The sequence below is a fragment of the Pinus tabuliformis genome, chromosome 9 (assembly GCF_031772625.1).
Source record: "Pinus tabuliformis cultivar Carrire ecotype Pingquan chromosome 9, CPIR1, whole genome shotgun sequence".
In the NCBI taxonomy this organism is placed as follows: domain Eukaryota; kingdom Viridiplantae; phylum Streptophyta; class Pinopsida; order Pinales; family Pinaceae; genus Pinus; species Pinus tabuliformis.
The window spans coordinates 1,957,968,759-1,957,987,523 of record NC_142307.1 but is presented as its reverse complement, the minus strand read 5'-3'; the positions used below and the strand labels follow the sequence as shown (position 1 = coordinate 1,957,987,523).

The following is an 18,765-nucleotide window of genomic DNA, read 5'->3' as shown; positions in this document are numbered from 1 at the left end:
TATGGAGTCAACGATCTTGCTAGGGAATTTAAGATCAAGTAATCAATTAGCATCTGCTGCTTAGATGAATGATTATCTTATATGAAATGCAGATCCTAAAACTAATGTGAGATGCAAGAATCTGGGTTAATTTTAGTTTAAATGCCTATTTTAATGTGAACCCTTCAATTCTTTTTGTGTTGAACCTGATTTTGTAGTAATTGGTAGAGAGAAGATAAGGAGAAGCACACTAGGGTGTGATTAACAATACCTCTCCTAAAATTCTAACATACTTGGTGCCTCCGGCGCTGCAGAGAGCTGTGGCTCTGATGATTGCAAGGTCACCGTTTTAAGTACTATTAAAACAGGCTTCTCAAGCAAAGATTGATGGATACCTATCTCTCTATCGACCAAGCTTATGATTGGAAGTAAATTTTATTATGCAAAGCTAACTTATATGCGAATGCACCAGAAGATGAGATGAAGTTAGATTCGAGGATGGGAAAACACTTGCGTCGCAGAAGCCCTCAATTACCCAAATGAAATGTTCACTTTATTAGATGATGAATCAAAATTAAACCCCTGAAGGTATTACAACTAGAACATAAACTAATTTCAAATATTTCCGATACAGTGATATCTTTCCGATACATAAATGACTTATTAATGTATTTAACAATTTTTTAGTTAATTTCAAACCACTTAGATGTGTTTTTACCACTATTAGAAAGGTATATGACTATTGTAGCAAACAGTGAGGAAAAAGATGGTTTAGAGATCAAACCCTTAGGGCCTAGGCCTTGAAGATCACTTGCGCAAGTTGCGAAAAAAAATTCAATATCTGAAACACAAATTTTTACCAAATTTTCTGCAAAAACCCACCAATGATTAGCTTCAGAAAATCAAATATTCAAATCAGAAGTGGAGCAAGGGAATCTACGGCCAATGAGAGCTAGGACTAGGCCCAATAGAACTAACGTTGGGCTAGGAGAAGGTAGATCTGGGCTTAGGAGTCCCAAAAGTTGAAACCCTTGTTCTGAAAAAAATGATTTTGCTTCAGATCTTTAGATTTATTGCAAAATCTTTAATGGATGGCTTTGTAAAAAGATTTGGGATAAGATATTGACCTCAAAACCCTTAGATTTGCTTGAAAAATCTCAGATCTGAAGATTTACTTGGCTGATTTCTTAGATCTATTCCCGCAAACAATTTTTGAGCCCAGATTTTGCCCTTCAGAATATAGATCTAGCTCAGATCTGAATATTTTCTTGGTTGATTTCTAAGATCTATTCCCGCAAACAATCTTTGAGCCCAGATCTCGCCCTCCAGGGTCTAGATCTAGCTCAGATCTGAAAATTTTCTTGGCTGATTTTTCAGATCTATTCCTGCACAAGTGAAAAGAGAAAAACCCAATGCCCAATATGTACAAAAATAGAGAAAATCCCAAAAAACCCAAGTGTTAAAATTCAAAATTATGTTACAAAATTTCAGATCTACACAAGTAAATAACAAATCTACACAAATAATTTACAGATTTATCAGATTTGAGGAGTATGAGTCCAACTCCGCTCTCAGATCTGATAATCTAAGGCTCTTAATAGCCAGAACTATCAAAATTTCCACAAAATATTTAAAAGATTTTGAAATTTTAGAGAGGTACTAGCCCAAAAACACCCTGCAGAAAAAAAATATTATGGTTATATAAATCCTGAGGCTTATATGAAGTAGGCTCTTCAGAAAATATGTGTTGAGAGTTGGCTGGTCCAACCGAGAACTATCCCCAAATGCTCAATGAGAACCTGAAAGATCTTCTGCAAGCACTACATCAACCATCAAATCAGGTAGAGAAATAGAACTGTCAGGCCAGGCAGTAACTCCATTAGGCAGAAAAGATGATTCGTATTATTCCATCAGGTATGTTATTGTTATATACAAAAGGGTGTGACTGTTCAGTGCATCTCCTGATGACTGTTCACATTCCTAATTTAATTATTTACATGAATTCACCCAATCCTGAGGATTCGGTGTCAACATTCCCCCCCTTAATCTGAAGGGATGTTGGTGAGTCCAAGCATCATTTTGAATCTTTCAAGCTTTTCTCTTCCAAGCGCTTTGGTGAAGATGTCTGCAATTTGCTCATTTGTGGAACAATGACGGAGATGGATTGTTTTGGCTTCAACATGATGTCGGATCAGATGATATTTAGTATTGATGTGCTTTGTTCGATCATGGGACTTTGGGTTCTTGGCCAACTTTATTGCAGAGGTGTTGTCAATCATGAGTGGAGTTGATTGTACTTGTTTTACCTGCAAATCTTCAAGAATTTTCTTGAGCCACACAATTTCTTTTGTCGCTTCAGCTGCTGCCACGTATTCTGCTTCTGTTGTGGAATCTGCTGGAACTGATTGTTTGCGTGATCTCCAGGAGACAACTCCTGATCTAAGATTCATAGCATATCCTGAAGTAGATACCCCAGTTTCTTTGTCTCCATCGAATTCTGAATTAGAGTATCCGATTAAACTGAAGTCATCTGCCTGTGTGTACTTGATTCCAAAGTATTGAGTTCCCTTCAAGTACTTTAGAACTCTTTTTGCAGCAGACCAATGTCCCTCACAAGGCTTTTGCATAAATCTGGAGAGGATTCCAACAACAAATGAAATGTCTGGTCTGGTGGTAGTTAGGTATTTGAGACTTCCTACAAGCTGTCTATACTTTGTTGCATCCTCAAATTCCTTTCCTTCAATAGATGTGAGCTTCAAGTTTTGTTCCATTGGAGTAGTAAGAGGATTGCACTCTGTCATGCTAAACCTCTTCAACAAATCTCCAATGTATTTCTTTTGAGAAAGAAATATGGAATTTGGATGTTGGGTTACTTCAATGCCAAGATAGTAATGAACATAGCCCAAATCAGTCATTTCAAAACTTTTTCCCAATTCCTTCTTTATGGATGCAATGTAGCTTTCATTGTTCCCTGTCATTAAAAGATCATCTACATATACCATAAGATATACAACTATTTTGCCAACTTTCTTTACAAATAAAGTTGCATCATCAAGATCAAAATGATTGAAATTGAGTTTCAAAAGATGCTCAGTTAGTTTTTCATACCAGGCTCGCGGTGCTTGTTTGAGGCCATACAAGGACTTCACAAGTTTGCATACTTTATGTTTATGTCCTTTCATAGCAAATCCTTCAGGCTGGGACATAAAAACATTCTCTTTTAGATCTCCATTCAAGAAGGCAGTTTTTACATCCATTTGATGGACTTTCCAACCATTCTGAGCTGCTAGTGCAAAGAGTGTCTGGATGGTGGCCCATTTTGCTGTGGGGGCAAAAGGTTCCTCATAATCGACCCCTTCCTTCTGTGCAAAACCTTTTGCCACAAGCCTAGCTTTGTGCTTGTCAAGTGAGCCATCAGCTTTGTACTTGTTCTTGTAGACCCACTTGCAGCCAATTGGTTTGGTTCCAAATGGAGGATCAACCAGCTTCCAAGTGCCGTTCTTTATGAGGGCATCATACTCCTTTTGCATCGCTTCTTTCCATTCATCATGAGAAGCAGCTTCTTTAAAGGAAGTTGGTTCAAAATCTGTAGACAAGTTCAATTCACAATCATAAGAAACATCCATATCAACAGGTGAATTAGAGTCATCTATATCACCTCCATTTTGTCGGTTTGAATTTCTGGTTCCTGTTTTTCCAATTTCATCAGGATGAACACTTTCAAGTGTCTTCGTCAGCCACTTTGGGGGACCTTTCTGAGATGGTCTAGGCTGCTCTGTTGATTGAGTTGGGACTGAATCAGGATTAAGTCTCCCAATTCTATCAATTACATCATTTAAAGCATCATACGTTGTTGGAGTTTCATGCGGGGGAGATTGTTCTTCAGAAGAAGATTCCACATGTTGATCTAGTATAGGAATCCCCCCTTCAAAATGTGGAGTCTGGTTATCAAATTCTTGAAATGATTTTGCTTTTGCGAATCTATCCAAGCGATCAAGTTGCCGCTCAACAACATTGTCAGTTTTGGATGATTCAAGAAAAATTACATCTCTAGATACAACAAATTTTTTATTTACTTCATCATAGAGTCAGTATGCTTTGGAGGTGTTTGAATACCCCAGGAAGATACACTTACGACTTCTAGCACCAAGTTTGTTTCTATGTACCTTAGGTATCAAAGCCTAACAGGTGGAACCAAAGAACCTGAGATGTTTTACCGAAGGAACATGTCCATACCACAATTCATAAGGAGTCTTGTTTCTTATAGCATTAGATGGACATCTATTCTTTATATATGCAGCACATAGAACAACATCAACCCAAAACATTATCTTTACATTTTTGAAGAAAAGCATGGATCGTACCATATTCAAGATTGTTCTATTCATTCTTTCAGCTACACCATTCTGTTGGGGATTATAAGGCACAGTTGTTTGATTTTTGATCCCATGTTGGCGAAGATAGTTTTCAAATTCATTTGATGTGTATTCTTTTCCATTATCAGTGCGAATAGACCCAATATGAGATTGTGCATCATTTTCAATCCATTTATGAAAATTCTTGAATGTTTGAAAAGCATCAGATTTGTTCTTCAATAAATAAACCCAACACATTCTGGTGTAGTCATCAATAAATGTCATGATATATTTATTTCCATTTGCAGAAGGAACAGGCATTGGACCACATAAATCTGAATGAATGAGTTCAAGTTTCCTATGTGCTCTTGAATGTGAATCATGAAAAGACTGTTTGCTATGCTTTCCTAGAATGCAAGCATCACATTGCTTAAGTTTTCTAGGAATTGTAGGCAAACTAGCAACACCATTTTTCTTCAATAAGCGGAGACTGTCATAGTTCAAATGTCCCAATCTAGCATGCCATAATAAACTTGATGGAAGTGTACCTTCTTGATGATGAGAATTGTATGAGAAATGTTGTGCATGAGCAGATGTTCCTTGCAGTTTGAGAAGCCTTTCTTCTTCTATTCCCCTCATGACAAGTGAGTGGTCAGATGCTTTTCTTACCTCAAGCTTGCCATCAAACATATGAATGGAGTGACCTTGCTGGCGGATGTGGACCAAGGACAACAAGTTTCTCTTGAGTTGTGGGAGATATAGAACATGATCCAGAAGAAAGTCTAGAAGACTAGGCAGTTTAAGCCTGATTGTGCCAAGCCCTGATGGCTTGATTTTTGATTGATCTGCAAAGTATACTGCTCCATCAACATTGTCAGTAAAATCTTCAAAAAAATCTTTTCTATGAGTCATGTGACAGGTTGCTCCTGAATCAAGCAACCAATCATTTTTCCAGGAAGCAAGTGAAGCATTAAACAAATCTTCATTTACTCCAATGTTACATTGTGCCTCAACATAGTGAGCGGATTCAGGTGCCTTACCTTTGTCTGTATCATCATTTTTACCTTTTTGTTGATTTCTTTTCTGCTCAATTTTTTCCCATGGTAGCTTGCATGTAGAGGCATCATGTGATCCATTTCTTTTGCAGCGAATGCAATGCAGATCTGCCTTTTCTCCTTGAGAATGTCTGCCCCCCCTGCCTCTGAAATATCTTCCTCTTCCTCTTTGTCCACCTCTTCCTCTTGTAGAATCTTGAGCAGGATGCTTTTCTTTATGAGCAAGGCACACAGTGTCTTCAGAAGATTCAGGGGCTGTCTTCTTTCCAAAAGCTTTCTCTCTTTCAATAAACTTTTTCACAAGAGAGTCAAAGGTTATATCTTTGAGATTTCCGTTTGCTTGCAAAGACTCAAGATAATTGGAGTAAGTAGGATAAAGTGCCTTGAGAAAAGCAATAAGAGGGATATCCAGCGCAACCTTAGTGGAATTGATATCATGCATTATAGACTTTACTTTAGATGCAAGAGCAAGAGGATCATTATTTTGCAGTTCAAGAGTGAAGAGTTTAATCATGAGTTGAACAACTTCAAGTGCAGAATGGGAGTCATAGAGTTCTTTCAGCTCTTGTAAGGCTTCAAAGGCAGTGGAATATGACGAAATATGGCGACTCACCTCTTCATTTACAGATGCTGCGATTAATGCATAAGCTTTGCTGTTCTTGTTTTCCCAAATGACGAGCTCTTTGTCTGAGGTAGGCTGTACTGGGTCATTGTCTCCTTCTCCGACACACACTCCTTTCCACAACTCATTGAAAATGAGGGTGTGTTTTATCATCCGGGACCATTCAGGATAGTTCTCCTTGCCAGTGAGAACTATTCCCACCATGGATATGATTGAATGCATTCTGTAACAAATATTTTTTTTTTTTTGCTTTTGATGGAAAAAAATACACTGTAGTAGCAATATTCTGAATTCTTATGAAAGCCAAGAAACAAGCTGCACAGATATTCTAATGCCTCTTATGGAGTACAACCAATATTTAGGCACAACACTATGGAACACCAATACTGCAACAAGTAATGATCCATTTATCCTATCGACTTTCTGATTATCCTCTAATATTAACTGAATTCCATTTTATGCGCAGACAATCAGTGCATCAGCATACACCAACAGCTTTCTAATATGTATTAAAACATATTGCAAAAAAAAAAATACAATGAGAGTCGATGTTTGAGAAAATCGTTGTCTATAAAGTGGCTGGAGTGATGTCAGCAGGCAATGGCGCATATGTTAATTTTTTTTTTTGGCAGCCACAGGTTTCGACCACGTGACCTGCCTTATAAAACTCCCACGCTTTACCGTTGAACCATGAGCACCGGATGCATCAGCGTTGGGCCCGAATCTCCACAGAGCCACTCCTCTTTATTCAGCGTGATGATGAGCGTGGTGCTTGAACTTCCAGCCACATGCGCTACCCTTGGTCTGCGCATCAATGTCAACACCAGCCCTCGTCCATTATTCCAATCCCTTGAAGCTGATTCATAACCCACAGTGCTATTTAGACAGAACAACCTGAAAACTTAGACAGTTCCGGCACAACTCTGCTCTTAATCGATGGGCAAAATGACAATCTTAACAGAATCGCCACCCAAGTATACACAGCGAAAATTCAAAAGGAAGAAGCCTTATGATGATTGAACGTAGTAGATGTAAATAGATTACAACGAAAAATCAAAATAACGGAGGCTGAGCATCATTTGAAGCTCGAAACGGAGAAGAATTCGAGAGCAGTTATCACAGCTCGAGGCCGAGCTTGAATCCTGATGTGAATTCAGTTTCCGTTCGTCGGGAAAGCAGGAGTAGCATCAATGCATCAGGCCAGCTTGGACAGCGCTGGCAGTGTTAGACTATGTGCAGGTCTGTATAAAAAAGAATATGGCAGGCCACCAGAGAGCAGACGATTTAATGCTAGGCGCAGGAATATGGCAGGCCACCAGAGAGCAGACGATTTAATGCTAGGCGCAGGAATATGGCAGACCACCAGAGAGCAGACGGTTTAATGCTAGGCGCAGGAATATGGCAGAACAACAAACATTCATGGTCAGACACCTTCTAGCAGACAGAGAGCACAGGTAGACAGATAGAGGAGTTACAAGGAGCATGAGAGCTAAAAAGGAGCTGGCTCTGATACCATGTCAGGCCAGGCAGTAACTCCATTAGGCAGAAAAGATGATTCGTATTATTCCATCAGGTATGTTATTGTTATATACAAAAGGGTGTGACTGTTCAGTTCATCTCCTGATGACTGTTCACATTCCTAATTTAATTATTTACATGAATTCACCCAATCCTGAGGATTAGGTGTCAACAAGAACAACAATAAAATTATGAAGAAATAGAGATACTTGCTACTTAATCAAAATTAAAAATGTTACCCTAGATCCAACAAACTGAATAAGATACTTGTATTTAGATTATTCTAAGAGAGCTATTGATTGATAGTTTTCACATAATATTAAGTAGAAATTAAAACAATGTTACCATAAATTCATGAAGAGGAACACTACAACACGTTGAAACCCCAAAGACTTTTGCATTAATTCAAAAAAGTATACAAGAGAGCTTGAGAGCTTAGTACACGATCTAGAGATCGGATGATTTGACTGAAAAATGACCTCTTATTTAAAGATAAATCCTCCAATGGCTAGTTCGAGTGATCCTTGTCAAAACAATCTCCACCGTTGATGAGGATCAAAATTTCTTTTAATCTCATCCGTCGAAATTTTAAATTATTGAGGAAATTCGAATTTTTCAATTAAATTCATTTTAATTAATTCAAAAATTAAATTTTTGAATTAATTTCCTCAAAATTTTGACTTTGACTTAACCCCAGGGACCAAAGGCTTAAAATTTAGCAAAATAATCAATTTACCTTAGTCCCTGGACCTCTTAAAATTTAATTTTTAAGAACCAACAAATTTTGCCTTAGGAGAAATTTAAATTTACCTAGGACCTAGGATTAATTAAATTTCTGGCTTAGGATTTTAATTAATTTTGGCCGGAAATTTAATTAATTAACTTATGAGGGGATAAATTATTTTTTTAACCTTCAAGACAATTTACATCATGATTTTTACATTTTTACATCTGAAGGGGGAACACGCATTTGCAAAAGACCCTCACAGACTACCCAGTTCTGTGACACAAAATATAATCTAGCAAATTTAGTAATTTGTAATAAAATAACCTAACCAAATAGTTAGGATTATTCCCAAATCACTTTTACATAGATTCGATCTAGAACACTAGGACTCCCCTAAGATTCTAGTGACAAAATCCATTCCGGCTTTGGGGTAAGGCTGAAGGAAAACTCTGCTGACCATCTGAGAATGGATCGTTGACACAAAAAACCTCCTGAAATGTAGATCGTCACCAGAAAAGTAGGTTTACCTGGGTAATTGCATACACGACATGGATCTGCTAAGATTATTTACATTATTTACATTATACACATGCAGACTGGGTTTACATTATAAGATGATGATCAAGCTAATGATGATAGCTGGAGGGCACGAACACATCGATCAGGCACTATCCCTTTTGCGAAAAAAAGGGGGTGTATTGCTATGGGTTGTTGACACGTAGTGGTCAACATGGGCCTGGCTCTCTCCTCGTTAAACTTACCCACCCTCCATGCTTGGCATATTTATCCTTGCCATAGAAACTTGTTTTTCAAGAAGTCTCTTGCAAGGTCAAGAGTACATTCATTTTTCCCATAGTCTTTCACCCCTTTAATAATTATGTTTGCTTCCCTATTTTGTCTTTCCTTGCCTTCTCTATCTTGCATGTTGTCAACTTGAATGTTTGTTTCTCCTTCTTTATTAGCAGGATTGCTAATAACTTAAGCCCAAGTTTTGGAAACTTTGGTGGAATCTCTTTTCCTTTCTTCTCTTGCTTTCTCTTCATGGTTGTCTATTTGGGCAATCATTTTCCCTTTATCCCGGGATGATTTCGCATTCACCACCTCTGTGCTTTCCACTACAAATTTCTTTATGTTTTGTACATCCGCCTTCATGCGTTACCATTCTGTTTTCCTTATCAAGAGAGTTTCCTGTAGCAATGCCACTTGTTCTTTTAAAACTTTATTGCTTTCTGCTAAAGCCTTGTTCTCAGCTGTTAGCCTGTTATTATATTAATTTTATGATCTCTTTCCTACTTTTTAACTTCTAAAGCCTTCAACTTTTGTTTTGCATTTAACAATTCTTTCACATAAAGATCAGATGACCACATGAGAGGTGTGGATGTGGGACTATATAAAGCAGAATCATCAATGACTTTTCCTCTGGACTTCTTGTTTCCACGTGCGTGTAGAGGGGACTTGTTTGAGTGCTTCTTGTGAAGGGCTCGAGTACTTTCCTTTTTAGACCGTTTTTTCCTTGTCTGCCCCCATTTTAGACGGGTTAGTCTTCGTTTTAAAATGCCCCAATATTGTTTGGCATTGACCCAAACCCACTTCCCAGCTTTGGCGGATGAGGCAATTTTCACTTGTCCTAAATCATTTGTCTCCACCTGTTTTGAAATTTCTTGTCCCTTTGTCATGTTTGAATACATTTGTTGTCCAACCTGTTTCGAGAAATATGTGGGTCTATAAAATGCCAAGATTACTTTGCACTGCTTCATGTTGTTCAAGTTATCGCTGCTCCTTGCTCGCTACTCAATACGTCTGCGGCATAAAAGCTCCTTGCTCTCACCCTGCTCACTGTTCACTGCTCTCACTGCTGACCACACTGCTCATTGTTCACTATTCATAGAAATTTGTTGGTGTCAGGCAACTGCATGAAACTTGCGTGATAGAAATGTGATAGAAAGAATGGGCGATGAATGAGGCTGCGCACCATCAGCTTCATCTGCCACCCACGGATTAAAAAGTTGATTAAATATGAAAAAGCCAAAAACCATGATCTCACCCTATTCATGCAATATGTGATATTTCCCTATTCACGCTGTCTGCCCCCGTTGCTAAACCACGATAGTAAAGCTCTATTCTATGTACTCCCAATGGAACTAACTGGCTGGTGGCTGCTCTGGGGTGTGGGGTGAGTACAATGAAGTCGAGTCAGTTGAAGAAATACCTGATGCTTGTACGTGGTAGTCATATGAGGTGTTCCCTTTGTTCAGATCAATATAACCTAGCAAATGCATTGATCAACCAGGCAGCCACCGCTGTACATTTAGGAAAAGGGGTGCTCTTTCAGAAGGACATTACTGGGAAAAAAGGACCACTCTTTTGGCCTGTCAATATAGTTTTGTAATGCTCCAAAGTCTGTAGACGAATTTATGGCTGTGCAAGAGTTTCAGTGGATTGTTGATAGGGTTGAACGATTGTATCACTGCAGAGGATGCTTGTAGAATAGTTGCGCAAAAAAACCCTACATTTTCATTGTATAAAAATCCTGTTACGTTGCAATTTAAGAATCCATTTTTGGAGCGGATCCAAGATCGATCTAGGGGCATCCAAATATGAATCTAGATCTGATTCGGGATCCACAGGTCCATTTTTTTGGCCGACAGATCCGGTAACGTAACCAAAATACCAATGATGTTTGAGACTAAACATCGACTCATATAGTCTCATGATGGTACATCCAAAAGGTTTCCAAAATACCAGTGACGTGTAACCTTTTGTGCAAAGCCCTCCCGTAGAATAGAATCAAAAGACTTTTGAAGAAAAATGACAAGATTCTTGGTATTATTATGGAGAGTGAAGATGCAATCAAAGATATGATATTCCCGTCGGAGAAATTGTTTCTCTCAATGTCATTGGATAGGTAGATGTGAAGTACTATAGGATAGTGTTTGGTAAAGGCACGTTGAATCATGAAATCCTTGTAGTAGAATATGGGCAAAATCAAATGGAGAAGGCATCCAATATCTTATTGTCAAGTTTTTGTCTTGTTTCATTCAAAGCAATAGAGTCACATGAGTAGCACAAAATATTTTGAGACTAAAGCGTGGTAAACACCTAATTTCCGATATACTTGAGGCTTTACTCGGTAAAGCTTGTAAAACATAGGGATTAGGGAGATGATTGCAAGCACTAAAGAAAGAAGACAAAGTGAGACGTCAGAAACCTTGAACTGGTCAATTTGGAGAGCATACTAATTGTTGGTTACCATCACGTGTAGGAGAAGTTGGAAAGGAAGAATAATGTTAATAACTGATTTAACTTTATGCAGCTTCCCATTTACAAGTTTACACTAATTTCGATTTTTTCATTTGATTCATAAGATTTGAATCAATAGAGGCTGATAAAAACCACATGAAAGGCATAAGTATCATCGAGGTTAGCCGTTTCCCAAGTTATAGCCTCGAAGATAATAGCAGGATAGAGATCTTGTGAGTAATCCTAGAAAGTTTTGACATGGTGACAGTTCTGCAAAGGTACTATGTAAGTTGCAAAGGGTACATGCCTTTCATATATTGAGCTGGGTCAATTGACTCAATTCCCTACCTTCCAATGTTCCATTAGTAGGAAAATCCACAAAAGATATTTTCTGAGATTTTTTGGTCCAATTAATTTTCACTCGTTTAATTGGAACATCAGGAGGACCATTCTGCATACAAATGCTAGCCTTGTAACTTTAAAGTCAATTTTGGGTAGGAGAAGTACAATTTTTTGAGAGAGAAATGATAGTGGAGTGTTCATAAACCAAGACCTACTTGGTAACTAAGTTCTCCTTCAGTGAAACACATTTATCCTCCAAACTTGTGTAGATTCATCGTAATGATTTTGTCCATGAGTTGACCAATCACTTGTTGAAAGAGGGGGATTAGGGTTTGAATGTAGTGTATGAAACTAGTCTTGATGATACTAAAACTTCTACATATAGAAAATTGTATAGATTTATGTTTTTCGATGAAGTGCATGATAAACCTATATTTTTATCTTGTAGGAAGAAGATTACAGACAAGATGGATATTTATAACATTGGTCTTATTTTATTGGAGACTATCGTTGGAAGATTGCCACTGCTGCAAATTCAAGTTGGGAAAGTTAATGAGACGGTGTGTATTCTATTCCAATTGATACTCAATTTTAGATTTTGTAGTTAAATGTATATGTTGGAAGTCAATTCTTAATTTAATGCTAGGATGCAATTCATTTAATGCTTTACACATTCCAGTTTTTATATTAGTTACATTAAGTTTCAGTTATGAATTTTTTTATCTCATGTTATATTATTTAAACTCTACTTGTTTGTATTCTAGGCATCTAGTTGACATTATAAAATTAAATTTATAAACAAATCCAGTGTTGAAAACAATTTTGTGAATTTTCCATTTCACGTTGTCCTTGTTCCTGTCTAAACTGCATATCTTGCATCCACATATTGATTTAGTTGGGAGTTTCCTTTGAACTTTATTAGTAAGTGATGTATAGTATATACATGCAATTAATACAAGAAAAAGTGGATTGCATTATGCATATGGCAGCCAACACAAGCAAAACCTATCATCTAGCAACCATCCTAGGGTCCAAATAAAAAATGATAAGACCATGCCCTAAGGATTTACACACAAGAAAAAACAATAATATGGCCTGATAGTCCTCGAACTCTACTTGTTTGTTTGCTAGGTATCTCGTTGACATTATAAAATTAAATTTATATACAAAATTACAAATCCATGGTTGGAAACAATTTTATGAATTTTCCATTTCACGTTGTCCTTGTTCCTGTCTAAATTGCATAGCTTGCAAATCCACTTATTGATTTAGTTGGGAGTTTCCTTTGAAATTTATTAGTAAGTGATATATAGTATATGCATGCATTTCATACAAGAAAAAGTGGATTGCATTATGCATATGGCAGCCACCACGAGCAAAACCTATCATCTAGCAACCATCCTAGGGTCCAAACAAAAAATGATAAGAGCATGCCCTAAGGATTTGCACACAAGAAAAACTAGTAATATAGCCTGCTATCTCTCGAACTCTACCCTAGAAGGAAAACTCCTAACCTTGACAGGAGAGCCTGGAGGTACTAAAAGCAAGCTACCCACTGTTATCTCAGTAGCCTTGCCCACACTTCAGACTAAAGGAAAAACTACTCTAGCCTGGGGGGAATTCTTATTGGTGAATCCAAACTAAGTTCGTTATAGAGGGAGTGGGAGTGGAGTTGAGTTTGGATCGATTGGCACAATTAACCCCAAGAATTGATCTTGTACACTGAAGATGTTGCAGAGAATGTGATGTGAAGAGTAAAAAGATAGTTTATGTGACTAATTAAAACTTGCATGTCATCATGTGCCATGAAAAGAATGAGCTACTAGTGATTAACCATATGAAGCATCATCATAGGCAGATTTTTTAAGTTATATGCTGTTAGATGACCCTTTAAATTGTTAATCTTAGCTATGGCAATTGTGAAATGTGCTGAAATGAAGGTGAATTTAAATCAATGAAATTCTCAGTGGCTCACCAATTGGAATTATAACCACCCATTGTTTGCTTGAGAGATATAAGGATTGAGTTCATTCACCATGTACTTGATAGCTTACAGAATTTAAACCATGTAGACCAATTTTGGTCCAGAATTCATGCGCTAGTAAAACAATTTCCAGAATGTACAAGTGATCACTAAAAATGTTATATTTGAATGCAAGTGCAGGATTATGATATTAATATCTTAATTTCGACTTTGGGTTTAAATGCTTAAGATAAAGTGTTATTTGTATAAACAAAAAATGAGAATGTAAAGATAAGCTGCTATGACAGTGTTATACACAGGACTGCATACCAATTTCATTCTCAAAACATGGATTACTTAAGTTCTGCTATGAAGTATCAGCCACATCTTTTAAAAAAAATTGTTAAGAGGAAAATATGAGGGATATTATTGTCAAATTAAGCCACTGTGTCATTCAGAATGTCAGTGAGGTGAATGCTGTAAAGAAGTCAAATATTGCTCTTTAAATAGCATATGTGCGACAATGTAATGTAATGTGAATGCAAGTAAGCTCAAATTCCTTTAAGCCATAACCAGCAGATTCATAGTGTTTCAAGTTGTAGGACCATGCTAACCCCATTCATGTGATTGCAAGTTAATTCAAGAAGTGTGACCTATCAAGTTATCATTTGAATTGCCCTTTAAGGAAATGAACCACTACACCAAATACATTGAATCCATGTGTCTTTAGGTAGTGTATCACTTATATGCCACATGTAAAGTTAGGTTGCTAGCTGTTGTCATGAAACAGATTTAACCAATTAATTCAGAACCAGAGATGCACTTATGTTTTCTTCTGCCATATTGATTAAATGAAACAGCAATCCAAAGATTCTGCCAACCTTCTAAAAATAGCCCTCATGAATCAGTGAGTCATACATGGATTTTTGATGCAATTTAGTAGGCCTTGTTACCGCAAAATCTAGAAGGCCTAGTGCAAAGCCTCACTAGGCAACCTAGGTTGTATGGCCACGAGATCAGTCACCACTGTCACCTTAGTGGCTTCTCTCCAGCTATTTAGTGGTGGATGTTATGCGCACAAGGGAAGATTCCCTATGAAAGATCATGAACAATATATTCAACTAAGGAGGGCTCAATGGTGATGCAAGGTCTAATAATTGAAGGAAAAGGTACTGGCCAATCCTTGAAAGCCTGAGATAAGAGTTGCCTACAGTTCAAGTACACTTCCCTAAGATCTTTACAACTTAGAGTTTGTATGCTTTGCAGATTTAGGGCACACAAAGGCATATAGCAGCTTGAGAAAATAGCCTACGAGTGTTTGTACCAACAAAGAAGCAAAGGCTATGAAGGAGGAAAGCTAGGGTTAAGTAAACAATGGTTTTAAATGGCTGAAAATGCATATGACAGCAATTAAAATCAAGACATCAGCCCTAATTTTGGGGTGAAAATATGCAATTAATGCTAGATTTTTCCTTTTCATATTTATTAAATGCAATCCCTTTCAATAGGGAATTAAAAAAGGACAATAAATTTCTGCTGAATGCAATTATAAGTAACCCTAACCCTAGTTACCATAAATTTATGAGAAAAAGAAGAAATTTAAATCACCACCACAAGCTCGTCTAGTGACTTCTCTCAATTGGTGGATGGTGTCAATAGTGACTTCCTCTAAGTGGACATTTAAGTCTAATTTTGAAAGACTAATTTTGAAAGCCTAAAGAAACAAGTTTTCATAAAAAATATTGCATTTTTTAATATGGCACAAAGAAACCCTAATTTCAGAAATTTTCATGTAAAATGGAAGAAAATCAACAATATACTTGGACCGTTCAATCAATAATCACTTTATCAATCCAAGACAAGTCTCCTCATGCAAAAATATCCCTCACAAGACAATTTGCTCCACCAAGATCACATTTCGTCCAAGAGAAAAGAAGAAGAGAGAGAGAAGTGAAGTGTGTGTTGATTTCTAGTAGCATCGTATGTGCTCTAAGCCTCAAAATTTGTGGGGAGGCTTGGACACATGCATTCCATAATACCTAGAAACCGTTTTGGGAAAACTCCACCCGGAGACAGTTTTATTAAAATAATTAATTATTTTTAATGGGTGCCTTAGTCTAAACTTAGGGAATTAAAATAATTAAAGGTTATTAATCTAACTGTGGGTGAAACTTTTAGAAGAAGACAAGGATCAAACCAAAATGATCTAAGCAGGATTATAAGAAGAGGCTTGATGGGCATTTGGAAGACACATCGAGTGGAGATCAAAAGATTGAATTTTTGAAGCAGAACAGTTGCCGGGAAGAGAATTCGTAGTGATCTTTTCTAGTGAGGGGCAGGAATAGTTATGGTTGGAGATTTCTCCTGATCTGGGAATACTCAACAAAGGAGGCAGAGAGAGATCCGGGAGAGGCAGCGTAGAGGCTAAGTTGGCTAGCGTAGGCTGACGCAGAGGCAATGCAGAGCCTTGAGGAGGTCTATATTTTTGTTTGAGGAATCAATTTTTGAAGCTGGAAGCCGAGTTCCTGGGAGGAAAATCGATTAGGAGGAGTGGCATTGTCCTTGGATGCTGTAACACTGGGCTGACGTAGTGACTGTGCAGAGGCAGTGCAGAGGCAGCAAGGGGCAAGGCATTATGTGGCTGGATTAGTTGGGATCACATGTGATAGTGTGAGGTACTTCTCACTATTCTTCTGTCAGTGATATTATCTGCACTGGATAGCAAGCAAGGCATCCAAAGATTGTATTCATAAAACTATTGCTTAATAATAAAACCCTCAGCTGTTGAACCGGTTTTCCCACATTGTGTTTTCATGGGGACATTTGTCGAAAAATAAATGTGTAGATGTGTGTGATGTTTATTTCTCTCCTGTGCTATATTTAGTTTCCGCAGGTTTTATTTGTGTAGGCTGCAGTGTATGTATTTCAATATTTGCAGTAGAACACTGCAAATAACTTGTTCAAATAATTTAACAAGTAGGAGAAATATAATCAGTTTGTTGCAGTAGGAATTGGGTAAACGATTTTTCACATGGTATAAGAGTGCGGATCGTGAGCAGAAGAGCTCAGACTTTGCATAGTGATTCTCGTACTTATCTACAAAGCACTTGGTATCTCACATAATGTATAGATCTTTCTTGCTGCCAGCGTATAAATATGATGAGTCGATTTTTGCACCATATCAAATGATTTTTATTACGAGAGGTAATTTTTTAAAATGTTCATACGAGGGTATGAGAGGAATATTTTAGAAGTTTATTGGATGGAATAATGCATGTCAAATTTTTTGTAAAATGCTCTTTTTGGGTTTTTTAAAAGGTATTTTACCCAAGAAAAGTGTAAAAAGGTAAATTACCTCTCATATCTCATTAAGAAAGATATTGATAAAAAAATGTGAGTTTGTAAAAGAGTTTATCCCTCATTCCAATTGCATAATTGGGTATCCCTCACTGTAATTGCATTGTGATGCATTTTCCTTTGTACACTCAGATTTAATAAAAGGATTTTTTTTGGTGGTGGTTTAGTCTCGTTGATAGTGTTCTTGAAGTTAAAAGGAAAGGTACAATGGCAATACCAACATTGAATGGAAAGAAACAACTTATTGATGATACATTGTTGACACCAACATTATAAAAGAACCTACTTTTCATAGGATGTGAAAATTCTATCACTGCAGCAACCGCTTTATTTTTCCTACTCATTCCACAATAAGTTATTTATGAAACTACTAAAATAAACATTAAAATAAATACTGCTGCAGATATCACACCGTAATACAGAAACAAACATATGCACAAGTATTAACACATTGACACAGATATTTTGGACAACAGTCCGCGGAAAAACCCAATGTGGGAAAACCGATGCAGCAAGGGAGGATTTTATTATTCAGCAATTCTTCAGTACAACAGGGTGCCAAACTGGCTTACCCACATAGAGAAATAATTCTCCAACACCTCTCCCAATCCCAGTGTCAGCCTGACTAACCTCTCCATCGCTCTCAAACCCTCTGTGTCAGCCCCTGCTTGATTGCGTCAACCCTGGGCCTCTCTGCGTCACCCACGCAGGCCCAGCTAGTGACTGCGTAGTCTTCTGTTGCCTCTGCGTCTGCCTCTCCTGCCTCAGCACTGATCTCCAATCGCTAATCCCGCCTCTCTACTTCGTACTTGCTACCTCCTGACTGCTCACCAGACCACTGGTTCAATTTCTCAGCGAACACCGCTCTAGAAATTGAATTGACTGGTCTCCCTCAGTGTATTCTCCAAGTGACCCTCAAGCCTCCTCTTATACTTTTCTCGTTGACAGATCAACGACCGAGATTAAGTCCCTAATCAATGGCTAAGATAAGATCTGGCTTGATCCATGACTTTTGGACCATTCTAACACAGTTTTATATTAATTCACATTAATATTTTATTTTCCCTAAGTTTAGACTTGGGGACTTCATTAAAAATATTAATTATTTTAATATCTCCCAAACTGTTTAGAATCTGCCCAAACCCTTTCTGGGTATTGGAGATCTCATGTGCCTTAGCCTCTCCACCAATTTTCATGGCTAGAGCACATCCGATGCTACCCCAAATCAACACTCCCTCTTAGCGAGGACTGTGCTCTAGTAATACTCCTCACTGAGTATCACCCTGATCATCCGGCATCGGTCCCTGTGTTGATGCTAAGCCTCCCTGCCCAACATCCTCTGCACTGTTGCATCCTGTACTGCTACCCATGGCTCTGCTACTGCCACTGCTGCATCTGTACAACAACTCCCTCTGCATCCGTGCTGCTGTTGGTCCTTTCTCCCAACACTACATCCGCACTGCAACTCCCTCTGCATCCTTGCTGTTATCACTCCCATTTCTGCTACTGAAATAGGTTCTTTACCATCCCCATCTTTTCCTTGAAGTAGTCAAACTTTGTCCTTCCAAGGGCCTTGGTGAGGATGTCCGCCACCTGTTCTCTTGTAG

General features: G+C 37.8%; 1 protein-coding gene across 1 annotated transcript in view; it reads left to right on the top strand.

Moving 5' to 3' along the window:
• The window catches only part of LOC149156823 (putative inactive leucine-rich repeat receptor-like protein kinase At3g03770), a 318,945-nt gene that overhangs the window by 228,841 nt on the left and 71,339 nt on the right, over positions 1–18,765 (top strand). Inside the window, exon 6 of the mRNA XM_089438637.1 lies at positions 12,287–12,398. Within this exon, the coding sequence (XP_089294763.1) occupies positions 12,287–12,398 (112 nt within the window). The remainder of the gene's footprint in view (positions 1–12,286; positions 12,399–18,765) is intronic.